Genomic DNA, 21,627 nt, shown 5'->3' with positions numbered 1-21,627 from the left:
GGCGGAGGGGCGGAAACAGTGCCACCCTCGCAATAGGCTCCGCGGGCCCCTGCGGTCTGCCGGTGGCAGTGGGTCCCGCAACTTCCTCACTTCCCCAAATGGGCAACTTCGCTTTCAGAACCCCAGATCCTTCCCCGCCAGACCCAGGTGGTCGTCCCACGCCAGCCTGGAGCCCTGACTGTGGATCTCCAGGGCGTCCTGGCCCCCAGGGGGAGCCCTGCTGGGGCTGTAGCGTCCCAGCTGGATGGAGCCATGCCCCCCGCGTTCCTGTTGCTGCTGCTGTGGCTCCCAGGTGGTGTCTCAGGTGAGACAAGGGGCAGCTGTGGGAGGACGGCTGTGGGTGGGAGGGTGGGAGGGAGCTTAGGGCCTTTTCCTGCACCCTCCATCCTAGCTTTTCCTTGCCTAGCTATCTTGCTTTGTGGTCTCAGGAGAGGAGGAGGAGGTGGGACCCACCTACTAGCTCTTCACCACAGACCAGGAGGAGGCTGCATCCTAAGTCTGTCACAAGGCAGGGCTACCTCGGACCCACCAGCTAAGATAAAGCTCTGGAGCCTCTCAGCCTTGACCCCCTTGTCTGCTCAGCCTCTGGGGTCTGAACCAGAGGCACTCAATTTCCTCCCAGGAAAGGAGCCTTCCTCAGGTCTTGGCTCTGACAGCATCATCTGGGTGCTTTTCTTGGAATGCTGATGCCACATCCTGTCCCTGCCCGGGGCCAGAGGGGACCAATCTCCGAAGGCTGCTCCCACCTCACAGATACTAACGCTCCTTCAGGGAGCCTCACCCGTTCCTGCCACCCCTGCTGCCATGGCAACCGAGTTACCACTTCCTGTTCAGTTCTGGGCGTGGTGGGGGTGGAAAAACCCACTCCTCAGGTTGTGTGGAGGGTGGAAGGTGTAGGCACAAAGCCACACAGTCCCCTGGAGGCCCTTTCCAAGGTCACCCCACCCACGTGCTCCCCCGGAAGTGAGTGAGACCCCTCCCCCCCCGCCCACTTGCCCTGGGCAGAAGCGTGTTCTCCCCTGTGCTGAGAAATCTGACAGCCCTTCCTGAGTCTCCCAACCTCTCACCCACTTGAAAAAGTATAAACTGGTTATATTCCGTATAGTTTGCAAGGCTCCGTGGGAGGCCTCCAGAGGATTCACCTTACAGAAAGCCTCAAGCCCGACAGGGGTGGAGGCTGCTTTAGGGTGTACACAGAAGTCTTCTCCAGGCGTCTGAACTCCACTGGAGAAGGCTGCAGCAGCATGCACCTGGGAAGAGCCAGCAAGCATTGAGCGTCTGCTACTCTCTAGGCGCTGTTCTGGTGCATAGCCCTCCGGGCCGACCCGGGAGGGAGATGGTATTCTTCCTACTCGATAGGTAAACTGAGGCTCAGAGCTGTTAAACAATCTGCTCACACAGCTGAGAGGTGACAGAGCCTAGCTTTTAGCCCATGTTTGTCCTGATTCCACGGTGCATGCTTTCTCTGCTCTACTCTGCTGGGCAGAAACTTGTTTTTGTGTGCCCGAGGCTCTAGGGGTGAAATATAAGTAGAGTAAATGCTGAGGCCCCACACTGTTCTCTCGGTCACCCTCCTCTGTGCAGCTCTCTCCCACCAGAGCGTGGTCCATGAAAAGCACGTTTCCCCAGCTCCCTCACTGCAGTATCCCTGCACAGGGCAGCGCTGGTGGCTTGTTGTAGACGAACAGCAAACGGTGTGGGATTCTTTGGTCTGTGCCCCACTGGCAGGTTCTATGTACATTAGCACATGCTTCGTCTGGGGGGTTTGTGTACACAGGATACCTGAAAAGTAAACGGCACCGAGAATGAACGAAGCTTGCAATTTAAAAGATTACTTATGGTGAACCTATTCGTGAAATAAATAACTGCTCTTCAGTTTTTTTTTTTCTTCAAATATTGGATTTGCTTATCCACCTCAGTTGTTTGTGCTCTGAAATTTCATGACTTGGTGATTGATTTGTGTTTGTGTCCGGGCACCTGCTCCCCGAGGGCAGGGCCTATGTCTTTCCCCCAGGGCTGACTGCTCTGTTATCAGACTATGAAGAAAGGGGCTGTGTGTGTTGAGCTTCCCGAGTGGGAGGGCTGAGCGTCCTCTCTTGGGCTGGGCACCCCCTGAGGTCTCAGCCCTGGGTGTCCCTCAGTAGTCTAGGACTTCCCAAGGGCCCGGGACTGTGGTCTTCCCCGTGATTCCAGGAACTCCCAGAGGGCAGGGCTGGTGTCTTTTCCAAAGCCGGGGAGCTCCCTGAGGGCGGGGCCTGTGTCTCCCCCGCACGCTGGGAGCTAAGCGTGAGCCGGGCCCTGCGTATCTCCCCATGAGACTGGACCCCTCCTGGGAGCAGGGCTGTGTTTCCACCTCAGACCCCGGGTTGCCTGACAGCAGGGCAGTATCCTCTCCTTTCACCATGAGTTTCAGGTTTCAAAATGCAACCTCCCTCCTGTCTTGCCAGACCTTACCCAACAGGACGTGTCTCCCCAGGTGCCCCGGCCGAGAGTGTGTACACCAGAGTGCGGCACGTGGAGGGGGAGACGATGTCTGTGCAGTGTCCCTACATGAGCCGCAAAAACCACGTGGAGGGCAAGGTTTGGTGCAAGGTCAGGAGGAAGAGGTGTGAGCCCGGGTTCACCCGGGTCTGGGCGCAGGGGCCCCGCTACTCACTGCGGGACGACATCCAGGCCAGGGTGGTCACCATCACCATGGAGTCCCTCCGGCTCCAGGACTCGGGCCGGTACTGGTGCATGCGGAACAGCTCCCAGATGCTCTACCCCTTGATGGGCATCCTGCTGGAAGTGTCTCCAGGTGAGCGGGCCTGGCGGGCGCTGGGATTGGAGGGGAGGGTGTGTCCTTCCTGCCCTGCATCACTCTGCCCTCCTGGGCAGTTCCCCTTTGGAGGTACTCTACTAAAACCAGGTGTGCTGCAAGACGTAAGTATAATAAGCCATCAATGGATGGGCTGTGCCATGGCAGGTTCAAAGTTCTTTTACAGTCATCATTTCATTTGCGTTTCATTTGCGCTTCATGGGCATTGCTACCACCATTTTAGAAAATGAGAGTTAAAATGCCCTATGTGCCCTCTGCTCCAGGCCTAATTAATATCCTGGAGTGTTCGCCCCCAGTTTAGAAGCCCACCTCCCCAAAACCCTGTGGCACTCTGTCCTTGTCCAGTGTCACAGAACTAGCAGATAGCAGAGATGGGATTCAGATTCAGGGCTCTCCATGCTTTGTTTATTCAACTATATGTTTGGCATCATGTGCTGGGCAGTCTTCCAGGCTCTGAGGACACCGTGGCGAGGAAAAACAGACACAGGCCTGCCCTGTGGGGGATGACAGGCAATGACACACAATTAAGCATGTAATTCCGGCAGCATTAAGTGTTCTCAAGAAAATAAAAGTGTGATGCACTGAAAGTAGCTCAGTAGTGGGGGGAGCTCCTGAAGTAGTGGGGGGAGCTCCTGAAGTACTGGGAGTCAGAAAAGTCCTCCCTGAGGAGATTCCATCAAGCAGAGACCTGAACGTTGAGAGTTCTCTAGCCCCGCCCAAATCTGGCTGCTTTTTCCGAAAGGCATTCCAAGTGGGGAGGACTGCATATGCAAAGGCCCTGCGGTGAGAGGGCAGTTGGTTTGGGTAAGGAAAGCCTGTGCAGGCGGTCCACATTGAGCAAGAGGGAGAGTGATAGGAAATAAGATCTGAGAGTCAAACAGCAAACCTGAAGTCCAGAATTTGGAGTTTGGGATTTACTCTAAGTATCATAGGGAGCTACTGGAGAATGTAGAGGCTTGCTCAGGCTTGTAGAGGATGGACTGTGGAAGTCTGAGAGCATGGGTGAGGAGACAAAGTAGGATAAGGGTATTGGAGGTGGCAAGAAGTGTCTGGGCTCACTATAGAGGGTAGTGCTGGAGCCTAGGAATACAGGTGACTATGCATAAGAAATGGTTTCTTTGTATTACAGTGCATGTGAAATAATAAATCTGTTTTTCCGATTTTCTGTCCACCATGCGTGTTTTGAAGGTAGGACAGGACTTGCTGATATGGAAGGGGAGGGAAAGGAAAACAATCAGGGAGGCCTCTGAGGTTTTCTGTTTGATCAGTTAGGTAAATGATGGTCCCAGTTATTTTTAGGAAGAATCGATGAAAAAAGGAGGTAATTTGGAGGGGGAAAATCAGGAGCTCTATTTTGCCATGTTTGAGGTGCCTCCTAGGACCCTAAATTACGCAGGCCATTGATGTACCACCAAGAAGCTCAGGAAAAAGGCCAGAGCTGGTGTATACCTTTGAAAGCATCGCTATAAAGATAGTATTCAAAACCAAGAGATATAAAAGCCCTGAATTAAGGGTAGAAAAGGAAAAGAAGAGGACCAAGAACGAAGGCTCGAACTTACTCTCCCACACTCATACAATAGGAAAAGGAAAATGAGCCAGCAAAAGAGTCTGGAAAAAAACAGCCAATGATTATAAAATGTATTATCTATCCTTCCCTGTTCTCCTAACCTAACTACATCCCTTCTTCAGTTGGAGCTGAACGAGGGCAACTGCTGTCTCTAAGCTGGAGAACTGAACCTAATTCCTCCTCTTTCCTGCTCTGACATGGACCCAGAGAACTATGTGAAGCTGGTTTATTGAAGAGTCTTATTTTGTAGGAATGCAGACATAAAATGACTTTATTTTTCTCATCATTTCCCCCAACCATGCTACATCAAATCTCACTTTGCATTGCTTAATGACAGTTTAGCGGAGATTCTAACTTTGCAGACTTTGTCAGTAATAGAAATAATAATGATCATAAAATCCTTGGCCTAATGAACGATTACAATCTTCTGGCAGGATGCTTTTCCACACTCCTCTTTGAAGACAGGTTTTCAGGCCCAAGGCACCTAAAATGGGGCATGGGGAAGGGGTGTAGCCTGCTGCCCACCCCCTTTGCCTCAGGAGGTGAGAAGTTGGGAGCACCCTAGTTTACCCCCTCCTGATCCTCTCTCTCTTGGTTCCTGAGCTCCTTGGTGTGTTGAAGCAGGCAAGGAAGAGGACAATGGTTGTGTCTCCAAATTAAATGGCCACTCTTGGAGTCCTCTCTCTGTTGGATGTCACTCAGTTTTGGCCGAACCCTTCGAGTTCCTCTGTCTGGAGGGTGTCCAAATGCTGGCTTTCCTAAGTCACCCACTTGTGAGTTCTTTGAAAGACTGTTTGGGGCTCTCCCCACTGCTGTGGACGCTCATGTGGAAGATCTAGTTCCAGGTTAGTCTCGTCTCCTCTCAGCACCCCTTCCCCCCATGCCCCTGGGGGTGCACACTACAGCTGCTCATGCTGGGTCTCCTTGGCCCTCAGGAAAGTAGCATCCTTGCCATGTCCAACAGTAGGGTGCAGCAGCCTGCAGCAGTCCCCCTCTCTCCTCCTGCTATCTCTTTCCAGTTTTCTCATCTCCTGCTGAATTAGGCCTAACTCTCCCTTCCCTATTAATGAATTGCAACATCTCCAATTCCCTCCTCTTCCACCACTCCAAACCCAGGCTTCTTTAGAAAATGGATGGTGAAGGGCTGGGTTGTTGGCCAAAGGTGGCAGGGCCAATTCTGATGTTTCCTAGTAAGCCCCAAGGAAGGTACCTGTCCTCAGTTGATTACAACTTTCTTTGGAATCTGGGACCCTTCATGGTTTCTTGTCCTCATCTCCAGTCTCCAGTCACCAGTTATGGAACTACTGGAAAAACCCCTGTTCAACATTATAGCAATGTCTTTGACTGCCAGGCATGAGGAGGGTCTGAGAAGTGGCAAAAGATGGAGATGGGGAAAAGAGCATTTGCTGGGAACAGATAGACTGACGGGAGAGACTAAAGAAATTATGAAAGTCCCTTCCTCATTTACTGTGCCTGCCACTTGCTTCTAGACATCGCGCCTGAGCAACCACACACCTGGTCAGTGAGCAGAGCAGACTCCTAGGCCCACGGTCAGGGACGGGAGAAGAGGACAGCCCCTTACTCTAGCATCCAGACACCATGTGGGCTGCCGGGGTCTGCCCTCAGCGCCGAGTCCCCCACAGCAGTCTGATGCTCTGTCTTTTTTTTCTTCAGCTCCCACAACTGAGAGAAACATCCCTCGTACACTTTGGGCCCATATCCTCAAGAGTGGGATTGTGGTCTCAAAGGGTCAAGCTCCTACCTCGGGCCGTGACACACCTTCCCCCACTGGTATGATCCTGCTAGCACCTGGACTCCCCACCTCAGCCAGACTCTTGCCCTCCACTGCCTCAGGGACCATCAAACCGACCTCCATGGCAGGCTATAGCTTCACCAGCACCACCACCTCCACCACCTCCATGGAGCCTGGGAGGACAGTGGGGTCCCAGACAGTGACTGAATTCCCCAGCAAGGCCACAGCCTCCTCTGCTGGCCCAGCACCCATTTCCACCACGTCAAGGCACCTGAGCACCTGGTCACCCACCTCAGGACTTTGTCACACCAGCAGATCTCTTCTCAACAAACTACCACCCATCAGGTACCCTTGGGTCCTGGGATTGAATGCCATTTACCAGCTATAGCAACAGCAATTAGTTCCTGAACAGACCTCAAGATGCAAATCTCATATCGGACCTGCCCCTTTCATCCCTCAGAGCCCCAGTTCAGCCTGTTGCTGAATGGGAGGGAGGGTTGCACTGGAAAATTGGCAGCTGGAATGGAGAGTGTGACATTAAGGATGGCAGTGAGGATGAGAGGCAGGGAACAGGAGCAGCGTGAAGTCTGTGGATGGAGAGGGCAAGGGTCAGGCTCAGGGAATGGCAAGTGGAAATGGAGGGCATCTTAATTTATCCCAGAAGCAGCTAGAAGATGAGGATTCCTATGCACACAGCTTGTTTGGAAGAAGAGAACGCTGGACAGAGGGTGGGGAAGTGAGTCAAGGAAGCAAGGCAGCCAACATGGAGCGTTTGATCAAGTCGCGACCACTGTAGGCAGCTGGAGCTTAATCCACTGGGGAACCTGGAAAGTAGGGTCAGTCATTACCTCGGAAGCGTCCTCCCTCATGGGCAGGGGCGTTGGGGTATTTACACACCAACTTCTATCGGGCATGGGTGAAGGCTCCCTGCCAGGTGGATGGAAGAAGGGCCCCAGTGATAAGAGAAACTCCTCAGGCCAAAAAAATGAAAGAGAGAAAGGGGGAAAAAAAAAAGAGAAAAAGAAAAAAATAAGAAAGGAAGGAAAGAAAAGAAAGGGGGAAAAAGGTCCAGGAGTCCTGTGAAGTGATCAGGTGGTCTGGCGAGGGATATGGGTGTGGCGTCTACTACGTCTGCTGCCCCAGTCGGAAGAGGCACCCTCGGTCACTGTGAGGAGAACAAGAATCTTGATCTTCTTAGTCACGAGTGGGGGTCTCTTAGAGTACTCATGTTCTCTAATAAGCAGATCTGGAGAGAGGTCCTGCCCTCCATTCGGAGACGATCAGGGCAAACTCTCTCCCCGCAAGGACTCTTTGAAACTACCCCTGGGTGATGTCTGGCTGACTTCCTCCACTGAACTCTGAGAACCTTCCTCAGGAAGGAAGGGACCCCAAGGGAGAGAGACGACCCCCACCCCCTGGGGGAGGTGTGCCATCAGGGCTTCTGCAGCTGGGGACTTCCCCAGTGCAGGGCTCCTCGCAGCTCACCTCCTCCCCACCCTTTCCTGTCTCCACAGGCACCAGGACTGGGACCCCACCCTACTCGTGGGGGTGCTTGTTGTGTTCCCTGTGCCTGTGATGCTGGTCATGCTGTACGGATTTTGGAAGAGTAGACACATGGGAAGTGAGTAGAGCTCACCCTCCTGGCCTTTAGGGCAGGGTTCCTGGGGCTTGGCACACTCCCTGAAATGCCTCCCTCATGAAGGTCTCTGACACTGAGTCCCCAGTGTCCAGGTCCCTGAGGACACCCAGGCAGGGATCGGAGGGCAGCTGGAAGAGGAGCATGGTGAGCGGGCGCAGCCTTTCTCCATCTCTCTCCCTCTTCCTTGTAGGCTACAGAATGTCCGGTGGCCCTATTAGACCCTGGAGGGACATGCCCAGAAGACTGGAGTCCCTGTGGAAGCCTGCCTGGTCTGAGACCACCTAACTACGGAGTGGGGGAGCATCTCCCAGCAGGGCCCGGGTGGTCAGAGGAGGAGTGATGATCAAGGACCTGTCCGGCTTCTGCCATAGTTGGGATGTGAGCACTTGGGTCATGCTGGAATCAGGCAAAGCCTTTCCCAGACCAAAGGGCGTAATCCACCATGCCAGGAGGCCAGCAGCCCAGCCCACTCCATGGTGAAATCCCCTGGGCCCTGAGCATTTTCCTGCTTTGCCAGGAATCTGGGGAGATGTCCCAGAGCAGTGGGCACCAGGCAGGACATCTCAGGGGAAAGCAGTGGAGGGGACTCTGCTCAGAGTCAGTGACCCTGGGGCCCTAGTGGCGTGGCAGAGAAGTCCTGATTGTTCTGTTTTACAGGCAGAGAGCCTGAGCTCCCGGCTGCCTCAGAATTCCTTACTACGAAGCTAAGGAGAGGGGAGGGGTGGGCAGCCGGGCTTCCCTCTTCCCACCTGGGAATGCTGGGTCCTCACCGCCCTCAGCTCCCCTCAAGCTTCCCTTCCCTGAGCTTGGGGAAGAAACTCGGGGCTCATGATCCCCTTAGGAAGTCCACGTCCCAAGGGCTCTGCCCTGGAGGAAGAACGGAGACTGAGGACTGGGGGCCCAGAGGGAGCTGTGGCAGGAGGTCCCAGAGCTGTCCTGACTGGGAGCTGCCAAAGCCCACGCTCCCACCGCTGCCCCCTGCTGGCCGGGCCCTCCTGGAAAAGCCCCGGGGCAGGACTCAGGGCTCTCTCTCCCAGTCCCTATCCCCAGACTCCAGGTCTGGTTTGTGGAGGGGATTGAGAGGCCAAACCCTGGGTATCCAAGACCCCTGCTCTGTCCTGGTGGGTTGGCCATGAATCAGTGACACTCTGTAGTCTCTCACTGCCCTCTGTGGAGAGAGGACCCACTCATGACACAGTGAAGACAGCTTGGAGCTGACCACAGCCTGGAGGACCATGGTACTGAAGAACTGGCCAGGCAGGGGACAGGGGGCCTGGAGTCCAAGTAGCCTCTGGCCAGGGGCCCAATGGCCCAATCATTCTGCCCCCTGCCCCACCAACCCATGGCTCAGACTTGGCCTCCACTGCCCAGCCCACTGGCATGATGCCCAGCAGTGAAGGCAGGAGAATAAGGGCTGGATCTGTGCCTCGGAGAGAGCGATGCTCCCAGCCTGGAATGACAGGAACAAGCAGCTGGGGATGGATGTGCCATCTTCCCTCTCAGCCCCGGGGTGGGGCCTCCCAGGCAGGAGAGTGAGCCTCATGGTTAGAAAATACCCCAGCCAGCGCCTCGGCGGGCAGTTGGCAGGGGCAGCCCCTGGATGGATGAGAAGAGAGAGAAAGGGGCGAGCATTCCCCCTGGAGATAGCAGGGAGGGGGCACCTCTTCCCTCTGTCCAGGGGAGGGCAGTGGAGGGAAGGTTCGGCCTGGGGACCAGTGGATACACAGACAGTGATCCTCTCTTGATAGACAAGTGACTTGTGTAGTGTGCCCCAGGTGTGTAACGCGGCCAGGCTTGCCTGCCTGCCTGAGGGCCGGGTGCCCATGGGGAGAGCACCAGAGAGGCATTGGGAAGCGGGACCTGGCAATGCCACTCCGCCACTGTGTGTCCCCGAGCGAGTCACCAACCTTATTCACTCTTGTCTTTTCTCTCTTGCAAATGGGGATAATAATTCCTACCTCTCAGGATTGCTTTCAGGATAAAGTGAATTCAGAAACAGTTCTGATATTGTCTCTGCATTCTACATTGAAGCCCTTGGGATCCCATTTCCCCACCTTGTCCTCGCCTTCCCAGAGTTTCCTTCTCACTGGGTGGGGGTTGGGGGTTCCTCCATTGCTGCCTCTCTGGTGAAGGCCAGTTGTGAGGGGGAAGGTACGGGGTGGGCCTAGCTCACCTCCCCAGCTCAGCCGTTCATCTCGAGTGGCCTTGGCAGGTCACTGTGCCTCTTTCAGTCGAGAAAGGAGGATAGGATGGCCTCTGAAGCCCCTTCTACAGTAACTTCCTTGGTCTGCAGAGCCTGTGCAGACCAATTCCATGTACCCCCAAGTCAGGGCTCAATGAGGCAGGAAAGCAGGAAAGGAAAGGACCCATCTCTGCCCTGCAGTTTGCTCACAGTCTTGGATGGAAGAGAACCTGTGACACAGTTGGCAGGTGGCGCAGGGTTGAGGTCCCCAGTGCAGGCACACGGGGGGAGCCCAAGTCCTTCGGAGGGGGAAGCATCAGGGATCCTACAGGCACGGGGCAGCTGGGCAGGCTTCCTGGAGGAGGTGAGGCTCCAACCACGGCCCGAAGCACAGGTGGGAGTGGGAAGTGAGCAGTGTCTGCAGGGGATTCCAAGGATGTGGATGAAGAGACTGCACAGGCCGAGGGAGGGTGGGCTCTGGGAGTTGGGCCCCGTGGATGGCGCGATGGGCAGGAGAGAGTGGAAGGTGGCTGGGGAGGTGGGGAGGGGGACACAGTCAGCTACCAGATGGGGGGTGCTGGACCCAGGCAGAGGCCTTTAGCTGTGCCCCAAGGTAGTACAGGGTGGCTGTTAAGGTGACCAACTGCTCCTGCTTGGCTGGGATGAGGGAGTTCCCTCACCGCAGGACTTACGGCGCTAAAGAGAGGAAAGTCCCTGGCAAATCCACACAAGGTGTTTGTCCTGGTAGCTGTGCTCCCCCGGGAACTCCAAGGCAAGGACACAGGGGCCTAAGAAAGGGCTACCTACAAGCCTGAGCTTCCATCTCCTTGCCTGCTATGGGCTAGCCAGTCTGTTGGGGTCTCCAGGTCCCCTGTACATTTTTCCCAAAACCCTGGTCTCTCACTTCTTCCTGTTCTCACCCTCTTCCCAGGGCTCGGGGTGGGGGTAAAGCCACAGCAGGACGAGAGGAAGGGCAGGGCAGGTGCATGTGGGGTAGCAAGCCAGAGGTCCTGCTCCATTTAGTGGGAGAAACAACAAGTTCACTGGGCAATAGGCTGTGAAGATGGAAAATGTCTGTGAAGGGTTTTGGTGAGACATTAAAAAAGAACAAATAAAGTAAATCCAATACCCATGGGATGTGCACACTCCTTCTGCGGGACTCAGCAAGTGTTAGGTTTACAGTTTTCCTAAAAGGCTGCAAAGTGTATTTTTGCCCTCTGGTGGATGCTGTGCTGTGCTGCCCACAGCCCCCTATGGAATGGATGGACATTGGGCCCTGTTGCTGGGACGAGTGAAGGGCAGAGCTCCTCATCTGCCTGCCCTCCTTGGGCTCTGCCTCAGCTGCAGAGAGGCCCCTCCCAGGGCAGCACATCTCCTGGCTCAGTGGCGCAGAGGTTTAACATCCCGGGCCCCCTTGCCAGCTGGGGGAAGGTCCAAAGAGTCACCCCATCTTCAGAGCACCTCTTAAGGTAGTCTGAGCCTCCTCTGGCCCTATATTGCCTTCCTACTTCTCCTGCCCAGTCCTGCTTCCTTCCCTGTCCCTCCAAGCTGTCGGTCCCAAGGGTACTGTAAGTCCCTATGCTAATCTCCATCTCAGAACCCAGCAGGCAGCACTAAGGTTTTATAGGATTTTCTCCCTTTCTTTGTTGTTGATCTGTTCACTACAAACAGCCTATGACCACAGCGTTTCTGTAACTCATCTAATGACACACTTTTTAAAAAGTGCTTGATGAATAGGGTTATTCAACAAATGCTTATTGAGTGATCGTGGTGAGCTGGGAGCTGGGTATAGTGAGACGGTCTAGAAGTTGAGACTCCCTTTCCTTCTTCTCCTTCCCCTTTGCCGTCTGTACTTTTCTGTCCTCTCCTGTCTTCTCCCCTGATGATCCCCCTAGGCTTTTTTGCTGCTCCCAGATTTCTCCTGTCCCCCCACACTTCCTTTCCTGGAAATGAATCTCCATTCCAGTCCCTTCAGAACTGTCCAGTGTGAAAACACTTCACAGAGCCCCCAACAGCCCGGGCATGAAGTCACTGACCACCCCTGGAACCAATGGGCTCAGGGCTCTGGCTGACCTCCTCAGGGCTCCATGACACCTCACCCACCTTCAGCTTGCACCTTACTTGGATGGGGAGGGGGAAGTTAAAGCTGGGGAGGAAGTATAGTGTGGAGGGGACAGAGAGGAGAAATAGGCTCTTATTTCACCATAGCTTCCTCCTGGGCTTGCATAGCTGTCCCCACCTCCCAGTCCCAGTGAGAAGGGGAGAAGGGGACGATCTGACTGAGGGGAAGAGGCAGGGTACAGGGCTGCGGGCCAGCAGTTACCGAGTCCCCTGGAGCCTCCACTGAGTCCCAGGGCTGAGCCCTGTCCAGACCCAGAGGAATAGCCTGCTGTGGGTCAAGGCCTCCACTCTTTGGCTCCAGGCCTCCCACTTCCTCAACCTAGAACTTTGCCTTCCTTTGTCCTTCGGTCTCAGACGTGCTGGGGTTGCTGGGTTGGATCGACCCAGCTTCTGGTTTCTCCATCCTTGAGGGTGTTCCTCTACCCGTCCCGGTTCCAGAAGAGGACCCATGGCCAGGGAAGCCACACACCTGCTGCCACCTGTCCTGCTGGTGCTCTTGGCCTCGGGTGAGGGGCAGGAGGGAGGCAGAGGGAAGGGATCAGGGCAAAGGGAGGGGAGATAGGTAGTTGAGGTGGGGTGGGAAGGGGACCGGCTTGGGGGCACGTTCTGGGTCCTCACGGTTGCTCCCTGAGGAGGGAGGTCCCATCTCACAACACCACACTGGCAGTCGGGCCAAGCCAGGCTCCCTGACCTGATGGTTTATGCCTAGGCTCCTGGGAACAGAAACCAGTGCCAGAGTTGCTGCATGTGCTGGAAGGCGGGGCAATCTCCGTGATCTGCGAGTACTCAACCTGGAGAGATTCAAACAGGGTGAAAGTCTGGTGTAGGCAAGCATCGGAAAGGTGGTGTACCATGGAAGTCACCAGTACCAGTTTGCAGACTGTGTCTCAGCAGTCGCGCTACTCAATCTGGGATAATCATCATTCTGGCTACTTCATTGTCAATGTGACTAAGCTCAGGAAGGAGGACTCAGGATCCTATTGGTGTGGGAGCTTAGAAACTTCCCACAGGTCAACTATTTATATTTCGAAGATCATCCAGCTGGTGGTATCTCCAGGTGAGTTCTTTCTCTTCTCCTGTGTGAGTCTCAGACTTTCTGAATCAGAAGATGCTAGAGCTCAAAAGGACCCTAGAAATCATTTTATTCAACCCTCTCATAGCAGGAAACTTCTCATAGCCCAGAGAAGAAAAGCCCCTTGCCAAGGTCACCCATTGGTTAATGGAATATGACTTGTTGGCTTTCAGTGGATTCTTCCTTTCACATCACACGCATTTTTCCTAATATTATTTTTGCTGCTATTAACAGGCTCATCAGATTAACTGCAGTGATCTCAAAGCTTCCCCATGCTTGGGTACAGCTGGTTTATGGCCCATTCCTTACTCTAATCCCAGCTTTCTCTTTAAGGGCTGTGCTCAACCTGGGCCAAAAGGAACTGGGCAGGGGTCAAGACATGCAGACAGACAAGGGGACAGTGAGATAGGGGGACACACAGGTGACTTAGGGAGTAAGGCAGGGGGGTATACCAGCCTAGGGTTCAAGGGGCCTGGGCCTCACCATGGACCTACTCCTAACAGCTGACGGAACTTGAGCTTAGAATGGAAGGTGTGGGACCCCCAGATATTCTTCCTGAAAACTGCAGAGTTGCAAATCTCCCCCTTTCTCTCTGCCATTTCTGTGATGATCAAGACTTGAATGTCACCTTCCCTGACCTCCTTCATACTGCAGACCTTGTCCAGTCATTTGGTCAGCTGGGTGCCCATAGGACCCAAATCAGCTGCTTGTCCATTCACTGCCCCAAGCTTTGGGCATAGGACTAGGCTCTGGAAGGGGAACCCAAAATCTTGAAATCCAGTCCAGTGCTGGAGGAGGTCGCAGTCCAGCCAGAAAGACAGACACATAATTTGGGGTTTTCATGCAGAGTGGTCAGCAATGTACTAGAAGCATGTTGGATGGAGGCCAGTGAAGGTAGGGATAAGATCGCTGGAGAAGATGGTTATGGGATCTCCTGGGAGACTCCACAGAGTAGGTGACCCCACTTGGACTTCATCAAAGAGCAGGAATTTATCCAGGGGAGACAAAAAGGATGGTAGGAGAAGACATTGCAGGTTGAAAATGCATGCATATTCTGAATCACTGAAAACAGAAAAGACTGCAGAAAATATCCAATATTCAAATGACAGTATGATAGCTAATCTAGAGTTACTTGCCTGTATTCTGACGGTTCATTGTGCAGGAAATTCAGTTCAACTCAGTGTAATGACACTGATTGTAGAGTTAATGGTGCTTCTCAGGGCCCTTACTTGGTCCAGGGCCACATGGGGGCTCCTTGGACCCAGGGTTGGGGGCTGGAATGGGAAGCCCTGGACTGTGTGTCCAACTGGTGGGAATGCTCCCCTCACCATCATGTCTTACAGCTTCAACCTTGCCCATGACCAGGAGCACTGTGAGGACCACAGTATGGGCCTCTTCCATCAACTCTGACATGGACAGGTACTTGCACCCCCACCTCTGCCTTGTCCTCATAGCCCTCCATTTCTGCCCATCCTCTGTTCACAGTGTCAAATGTCCCTACCCACCACATTCCCATACACACCTGGCCTTCCAGACATGGGTTGAGAGCCAGACAGCTCATTTTAGATCACTTCCACTCTCTGAGCCTGTTTCCTCATCTGCAAAATAGAGCCAATAACATTCCCACTGTGCAGTAGAGTCTCATCACAGCACTATTGCTGTTGTGGACTCGTTAAGTCATTGTTGTGTGGTTCTGTCCTGTGCATTGTAGAATGTTTAGCAGTATCCTTGGCCTCTATCCTCTGGATGTCAGTAGCACAAATGCCACCCCCCACCCCTGCCCTAAGTTTTGACAACCAAAAATGTCTCCAAACATTGCCAAATATGCCTTGGGGAAAACAACCACACCCAGTTGGGACAAACTGTCTTACAGAGCTGTTGTGAGGATTTAATGAGATTGTGGATGTGAAGGTTAACAAAGGGACTGGGCACATTGGCAGGACTTCTTTTTTTGTCGTTTTTTCTAATTTCAGCCCTTCCCATTCTTTCACTAAGAGCAGGGGAGCTATCCAAGAGCCCCAGGGGGGTTGAGAAAGGACAATCGGGTAGTTATTTCAGTCCAGGACCTGATTTATTTTCTACCCCTGTCTGATGGTTTCCAGAGGGAAAAGAAGAGCCCTTGACCATGCCACCTCCCTGGTCATGCATTTTCAACCTGCAATGCCTTCTCCTACCATCCTTTTTGTCTCCCCTGGATAAATTCCTGCTCTTTGATGAAGTCCAAGTGGGGTCACCTACTCTGTGGAGTCTCCCAGGAGATCCCATAACCATCTTCTCCAGCGATCTTATCCCTACCTTCACTGGCCTCCATCCAACATGCTTTTAGTACATTGCTGACCACTCAGGCATGACTGGTGTGATAGATCTTTCTCTTCCTGCCTCTTTCCTCTCCTGACCCTCTTTCCACCCACTATTACTGTTGATAATGGAGCCTGGGCTCTTGCAAACCACAGTTGCTTGTTTCAAGGGAATAATGTGGTAGCACTGGTTGACTGAGTCCAGAAGGTGACCTAGAGCTGCTTCCTTTCCCTCTTTGACCTTGACAACCCCAGACACCGCCCCTAAGAGGCTGCTATGGGATATGACAGCCTATCTTTATATTCTTCCTTTGATTCAAGGGAGTGTCTTAGAAGGAGCTATTGAAATGCATCTATTATTTGGTAGAGCTTTGTTTGCCAAATGACACCAATATTCTCTGAGAGCCCAGTGCACCTCCTAGAGAAGGGGATGAGGTTATGGGTCTGGGACAAAGAGTGGTTAAGAGAAGGAACCTGGGAGAGGTGAACGCAGAACCTGAAATGAGCCCAGAAGAAGAATTAAGGAGCAACATTCAGAAAAGGGAAGGAATCCAAGGCTTGAAGCATCATCTACTCCAACGTTCCCATTTTATGGAGAAGGAGACCAGTCCAGAGAGATGGAATGACTTTCCCAAGACTACATGGCCTATAGGGGTAGAGCCCTTGACCATGCTACCTCCCTGGTCAATTCGGCAGGAGGGGACCTCAGGAAAGGCTGGAGGCTGGGGAGGATCTGTCATGGCAACAGGCCTGGTGGTGGGTGGATGTTGGGGATGGTTTTCAAGGCAGGAAGTTGGGTTGGGCTCTGAATTTCCTCACCTGACACGTCTTTATTCCAAAGCACTCCAGGCAATTGGAAATTCATCATCCCAGCCACGGTGGCGGCCCTCCTGCTGCTGCTGACATTAATTGCTGGTGTGATCCTGTACCTCAGGAAAGCTCGAGAGACAGCCAAGAAAGGTAAGTCCCCACCACTGGCCCTGAGTGCCTACTGAGAGCTTAGACATTTGTAAAGCAACCCAGTGAGTTATGGGTTCAGGACCTATCACACCCATTTTACCAACGAGGAAACTGAGGCCCAAGGTATGAAGTAGCCAGGCCTCCCCAGGAGCCCAAGCTTGGCCCCTCCCCTTGGCCAGGGTGGCAGCCTCAGCCATCCTGAGGTTGGACCCATTCTCTACCGAGGCTCAAGGTCAGCTCACCTAAAGCCAGATCGACTCAGAGCAAATTTGCCCAAAATTGTGTATTCTAGGATCCATTTTGGGTTAGATGTTTTTCATCTACAGACCTACCTGACTGGATACTATTTCTGGTCATTATCAATTTAAATAAGCAATTTATGGCTAGTGGGTTTGTTTTTTTAATTGTTGCTATTCTTTTTTTTTTTTTTTTTTTTTTTTTTTTTTAAAGGAAAGACAGAGAGAAGGAAGGAAGGATAGAAGGAAGGAAGGAAGGAAGAAAGGGAAACATTTTTAAACATTTTCTTGTTTTATTGTATTCTGTTTCTCCATTTTTGTTACATGGGCTGGGGCCGGGAATCGAACCGAGGTCCTCCGGCATAGCAGGCAAGCACTTTGCCCGCTGAGCCACCGCGGCCCGCCCCAATTGTTGCTATTCTTATAGTTGTGTCTTCCTAATAGCACTTTAAGACTTTTTAATCCTCAAATTTGTAAGTTTTTAGCATTAATCAGATATAAAATCTGCAGCATTTTGTTCAAGGTTTATTAAAGTAGACCTTTTTGATGATTCCTATCTCCTTTCTTGCTGTTTTTGCTGATTTAGCATGTATGTGTGGCATGTTCACTATATATTTTATATATATGTGTATATATATACATATATAGTCACCATATAATCCAATAATGTATCTTTTGACAACAAAATTGTAATGTGGGAGGTCAGATTTGTATTGGACCTCATCGATTTAATTATCAACCTATAAAAATCTTAAAGTAGAAATGGATTATAAAATTTTATATACATATTTTTCAAACTGTGCAGTCAATTTAGTGTATCATTATAGCAGTAAAAAAATAGAATAGGATAGAAGGTGTCTGAGTCCTTTCCACATTGACAGGGTAAATATTTTTTTTTTCATTAAACTTTTGTTTCAAGTGTGTGTGAATTTGCATACGTAGTAACGAAGTAAAATGCGTTTCTCGCTGCTGTTCCGGTCCAAAAAATTTGAAATACATTACTATATATAACTTCATCAGCAGATTGATTTTACTTAATTTTTTTTTTTTCTTGGCATGGCTAGGCTCTGGGAATCGAACCTGGGTCCCAGCTCAGCAGGCGAGAATTCTTGCCACTGAGTCACCATTGCACTGCCCAATTCTACTTAATTTTGATGGTTGAATTTGGAATTTTTGGTGTCCTGGAATTGATGACTAAGTTAACTGATTTTATGCAGAGTAGCTGTAGGCACCCAGTTCATTCTGCTCCTTAGCATCTCTGGACATTAATCCATGCTGGGTGTTGGGATATTTCCAGGCAGGAAGTGTCTCTGATGCAGCCTGGGCCTCTGCCCTGTCAGGGTTCTTCCTGCTCAACCAGGACCCCCTACCAACCAGGACCGCCCCCACTCCCTAGTTCTATGGGGAGTGAGTGGGGAAAGGTCCCTTCCTTAACCTTGACTGTTTTCTTCAAAGATGACAATGACTCCCACTACGTCTATGAAGATCTTTCAGCCCAGAAGGAGAAGACCACTGTGAGTAGAAGGACCCTTCAGTGGGGCACAGTGAATCACTTCTTTCTTTTCATTTTTAATTTCCAAGCGTATGCTTACTCATAGTTCCTATTTACTCCAAACCTTGACTCATCCTTGGCTCCTCATGCCCCTGCTGCCTCATGGCTTATTTGGTGTGCATCCTGCTTCCATATATCCCAATTTGAATTCCTTAGAGAGTTGTTGACCGACTGACCTAGCCTTTTACCTTCACTCCCATGGGAGACAATTTTTCATACTGGCCCATCTCATGGGTCATGAGCCAGTCAAAGGACTGCCTGTCATTGATTCAGTGAGCTGCTGGGAGCTCATTTGTTGGGAAGTTCCTTGTCACATGGCAAGGAACAGGCTGCTTAGGGCCTCTCTCAACAGGGGCTGGGCACCGGGTAGTTTCTCTTGGGTGGCTCTATCTTGTGTAAAGCTCTCTAGGCACTGAGACTCTTAGAATCATGGCATCTCAGGATGGGGAGGATCTATAGTCATATGATCCTACAAATAACATTCCTACCAAGTGGGCTTCTAATTCAATGCTTCTCAAACTTGAGTATGGATAAAAATCATGGGAGGGCTTGTTAAATTTTCTAACAAGCTGCCAAGTAATGTTGGTGCTGCTGGCTCATGGACCACACTTGTGTGGCCCTGCCTGGTCTCTTCTTAAACATGTTCAGTGATGATGGTCTCACTACCTTCTGTAGTGATTCTTTCCAGCCATTCCCAGAGGCTCTGCAGGATCAATACTCTGTCCCCATCTACATCTCACCCTGCCCTACAACCTCCACCCATCCTTGGGCACACAGGTGACCACTGGCCACTCCCAGCCATGATCTGTACAATGAACATCTGTCTTCTATGATCCTCAGGACTTCGATCAGCAGATGGGCTCTGAGGAGGACACAGGGAGCATCCTCTATGCCTCACTCATCCACCTCAACAACTTCAGCCCTGAGGACCCCATCTATGCCAACACCCACTCCAACCCAAAGCTCATGCCTGACCCCTTTCTGACTGTAGAATATGCCTGCATCACTGGAAGCAGACCCCAGCCCTCCAAGTCGGCTGCTCTAGACAGCGATCCTAGGAACTGAAGGTGGAATTCACTGGGCAAAGATAACATACCTAATACCTATAAGGCACAGAGCTATTCCTCCAGCAAAGGGGTGAATTCAGTGCGGCAAAGATGGCTACAAACTACCCAGGAGTCATACCCCTCCCAGCAAGGGAGGTGAGGAAGGGGGAACAAAGAGAAGGAAAGTCATTATTGTCCCAGAGGGCAGAAGTTTCAAGTCTGAGGGCTGATGGGCACGCTGTGGGGATAATAGAGATGGTCTCTGGGCCCCTGCCCGCCCCCCTCCCTAGGGCCTGGGAGGAGTGCTGTAGGACAGGGTCCAACTGCATAGCGGTCTGAGGCCCAGTGCCTCTGAGTAACCCAATTCTTACCTCCCTCTATGACCATCACTTCCTTCCTCATAAAGAGCTATAAAATCCTGACAGATTGGGCAAGTTCCTCTATTGGTGAGTTACATTCTGTCCTTGACATCCTCCTTCCTTAATTGTCCCCTCAGGGCCTCCGAGCTGGTCCAGAAAGTTCTGACACCCCACTCCCCGACCAGCTCCCTCCTCTCCTTCCCAGCCTCCTGATTCTAACTCTCCCCTGGCTCATGAGGTTCCCACTATTCTGCCAGAAGGAAACCTTGGCCTGGATTTCCCAGAGTTCAGAGTCGCCCTTTTGGGTCATGTAGTAGAATAGGGACTTTGGCTCCAGAAGGCCCCTGTGAAAAGGTACAAAGGCTAAGCTGGAGGCCTAAGCCGTGCCCCCACCCCCGGGAAGTCTCCCCAGCCCTTGCCCTTGTCCTTGCCTGGCAGGGAGGGAGCGGGACACTTCCTTCTTTCCCGTCACTCACACAACTCCACTCAAAACTGATTTGGTTCCTCTGCCTTCCACTAACACCGGTAACCAATCCATTAACTGCATCTCAGTCAGGGGAGGCTTCCAGCCTTCGTGCCTTTTCACAGGGGCTTTCTGAAGCCAAGGTCCCTGTTATACTACATGCCCACAAGACTGACTCTAAACTCTGGGAAATCCAGGCCAAGTGGGCAGAAGGATGGGGTCCTGCTATATCATGTGGAGAAGATTGCTTGGAATTGTAGATCCATCACTTCATGAACTTGATGTTAAAGGTCACTGAATCCAGCTACCAATAGGATGCCAGAAGCCCTTCTACAAAATACAATAAGGTCATGCGATTTCCCTTCAATATCTCTGAGGTCAGGAAATTTACTACCCAGGAAGCTCTTTTACTAATGTTTCTGTCACACAGGACCTTGCTTGCCATCAGGTCACAATGAGATGTCAGCGTTGCCCAAAGGAAGGGATGTGGTTCTGTCCCCAGCCAGTTGCTGCGTGGGGACATGGACTATGCAGACTTGCAGTGGCAGGGACTAAAGGGGTTAAGGAGGGGGAGCAGGGAGGGGAACAGGATGCTCTGAGTGTCACCCTGGTTCCTGTGGCCTCTGCCCCACCCCTTCCCTCCTGAGTCCTTCTACTGAGGTCAAATCTGACTGCTAGAGGGTAGGCAATTGCTGTACCCTGACTTCCCCCTTGGACCCAGCCCTGCTCTGAGAAGAAGGTCATTGGTTGGTCTGTGGCCTCGTTTGATCTCTGGACCTTGAAGTTTCCTGACAGCACCTCTGACTTGGGTCTACATTTTAGTCTCCATCCCTGCTGGGGAAGTCTATCTTCACCATGCTCTTCACCTCCTAGGTTTCCTGCCTGCATCGCTCTGGCTTCAACATCAAGAGCCATCCTAGAGCTCCTGCGGTTGTTACTGCTCTTTATTCATTAGACAAGTATATATGCATGCCTGCTGACTGCCAAGCTCTCTGCTCAGGGGAAAGAGAGATGAATTCTAGTAAGCCAATGCTTATGGAGTGGTTATTATGTGCCAGGCTCCTCTACATGTTTTAATAGTTAGCTCAGACATTCCCAAGTACTTTCTCCATTTGATAGATGGGGAAACTGAGACACAGACAGTTTAGTAATTTCCCAAAGTCACACAGCTAGAGTAGAACTGATACCTAATATTATTATTATTATTTTTTTACATGGGCAGGCACCGGGAATCGAACCCGGGTCCTCTGGCATGGCAGGCAAGCATTCTTGCCTGCTGAGCCACCGTGGCCCACCCATACCTAATATTCTTAACCACTGTGTTTCTTGGTCCCTGCTTCTTTCATGATCTCATTTTGTGTACATGTGTATGAGTGGGCAGATGTATGAAAAAATAATGACAGTACAAAGCAATCATGGGTGTAGCTAGAGGAATGCTACATGTGCCAGGAGAAATTTGGGGAAGCATGGAATTTTCTGATAAAAGCTTCCAGGAGTCAAGAGGAGAGCCAGGAGAGCTGGCAGACCCAGCTGTGGAGTGCAAGGGAAGAGACTCCCAATTA

The 21,627-nt window shown here is 51.9% G+C and overlaps 2 protein-coding genes across 2 annotated transcripts; both read left to right on the top strand.

Moving 5' to 3' along the window:
• The first annotated feature begins 131 nt into the window (after positions 1 to 131).
• TREML2 (triggering receptor expressed on myeloid cells like 2) lies at positions 132 to 10,458 on the top strand. Its single transcript, XM_077161757.1, has 5 exons — positions 132 to 304; positions 2,477 to 2,797; positions 6,060 to 6,483; positions 7,653 to 7,759; positions 7,968 to 10,458. The coding sequence occupies exons 1-5, from the start codon at positions 253 to 255 to the stop codon at positions 8,060 to 8,062; spliced, it is 999 nt and encodes a 332-aa protein (XP_077017872.1). The 5' UTR covers positions 132 to 252; the 3' UTR covers positions 8,063 to 10,458.
• A 787-nt stretch (positions 10,459 to 11,245) lies between these two features.
• On the top strand, positions 11,246 to 20,282 carry LOC143684627 (uncharacterized). The gene is made up of 6 exons (XM_077161756.1): positions 11,246 to 12,586; positions 12,790 to 13,137; positions 14,496 to 14,571; positions 16,291 to 16,409; positions 18,101 to 18,159; positions 19,038 to 20,282. Exons 1-6 carry the CDS (start codon positions 12,529 to 12,531, stop codon positions 19,260 to 19,262), a joined length of 885 nt encoding a protein of 294 aa, XP_077017871.1. The 5' UTR covers positions 11,246 to 12,528; the 3' UTR covers positions 19,263 to 20,282.
• The last annotated feature ends 1,345 nt before the right edge of the window (positions 20,283 to 21,627 follow it).

This window comes from Tamandua tetradactyla, chromosome 5 (assembly GCF_023851605.1).
Source record: "Tamandua tetradactyla isolate mTamTet1 chromosome 5, mTamTet1.pri, whole genome shotgun sequence".
Lineage (NCBI taxonomy): Eukaryota > Metazoa > Chordata > Mammalia > Pilosa > Myrmecophagidae > Tamandua > Tamandua tetradactyla.
The sequence above is the reverse complement of the archived record's forward strand: the minus strand, read 5'-3'. Positions and strand labels throughout refer to the sequence as shown.

Excerpts from the sequence above, each read along its gene's own strand:
- TREML2 (XM_077161757.1), top strand. The coding sequence starts at position 253 with ATGCCCCCCGCGTTCCTGTTGCTGCTGCTGTGGCTCCCAGGTGGTGTC. Across the intron at positions 2,798-6,059 it reads CCTGCTGGAAGTGTCTCCAG|CTCCCACAACTGAGAGAAAC; the intron begins GTGAGCGGGCCT and ends TTTTTTCTTCAG. Across the intron at positions 7,760-7,967 it reads GAAGAGTAGACACATGGGAA|GCTACAGAATGTCCGGTGGC; the intron begins GTGAGTAGAGCT and ends TCTTCCTTGTAG.
- LOC143684627 (XM_077161756.1), top strand. The coding sequence starts at position 12,529 with ATGGCCAGGGAAGCCACACACCTGCTGCCACCTGTCCTGCTGGTGCTC. Across the intron at positions 12,587-12,789 it reads GCTGGTGCTCTTGGCCTCGG|GCTCCTGGGAACAGAAACCA; the intron begins GTGAGGGGCAGG and ends GTTTATGCCTAG. Across the intron at positions 18,160-19,037 it reads CCCAGAAGGAGAAGACCACT|GACTTCGATCAGCAGATGGG; the intron begins GTGAGTAGAAGG and ends TATGATCCTCAG.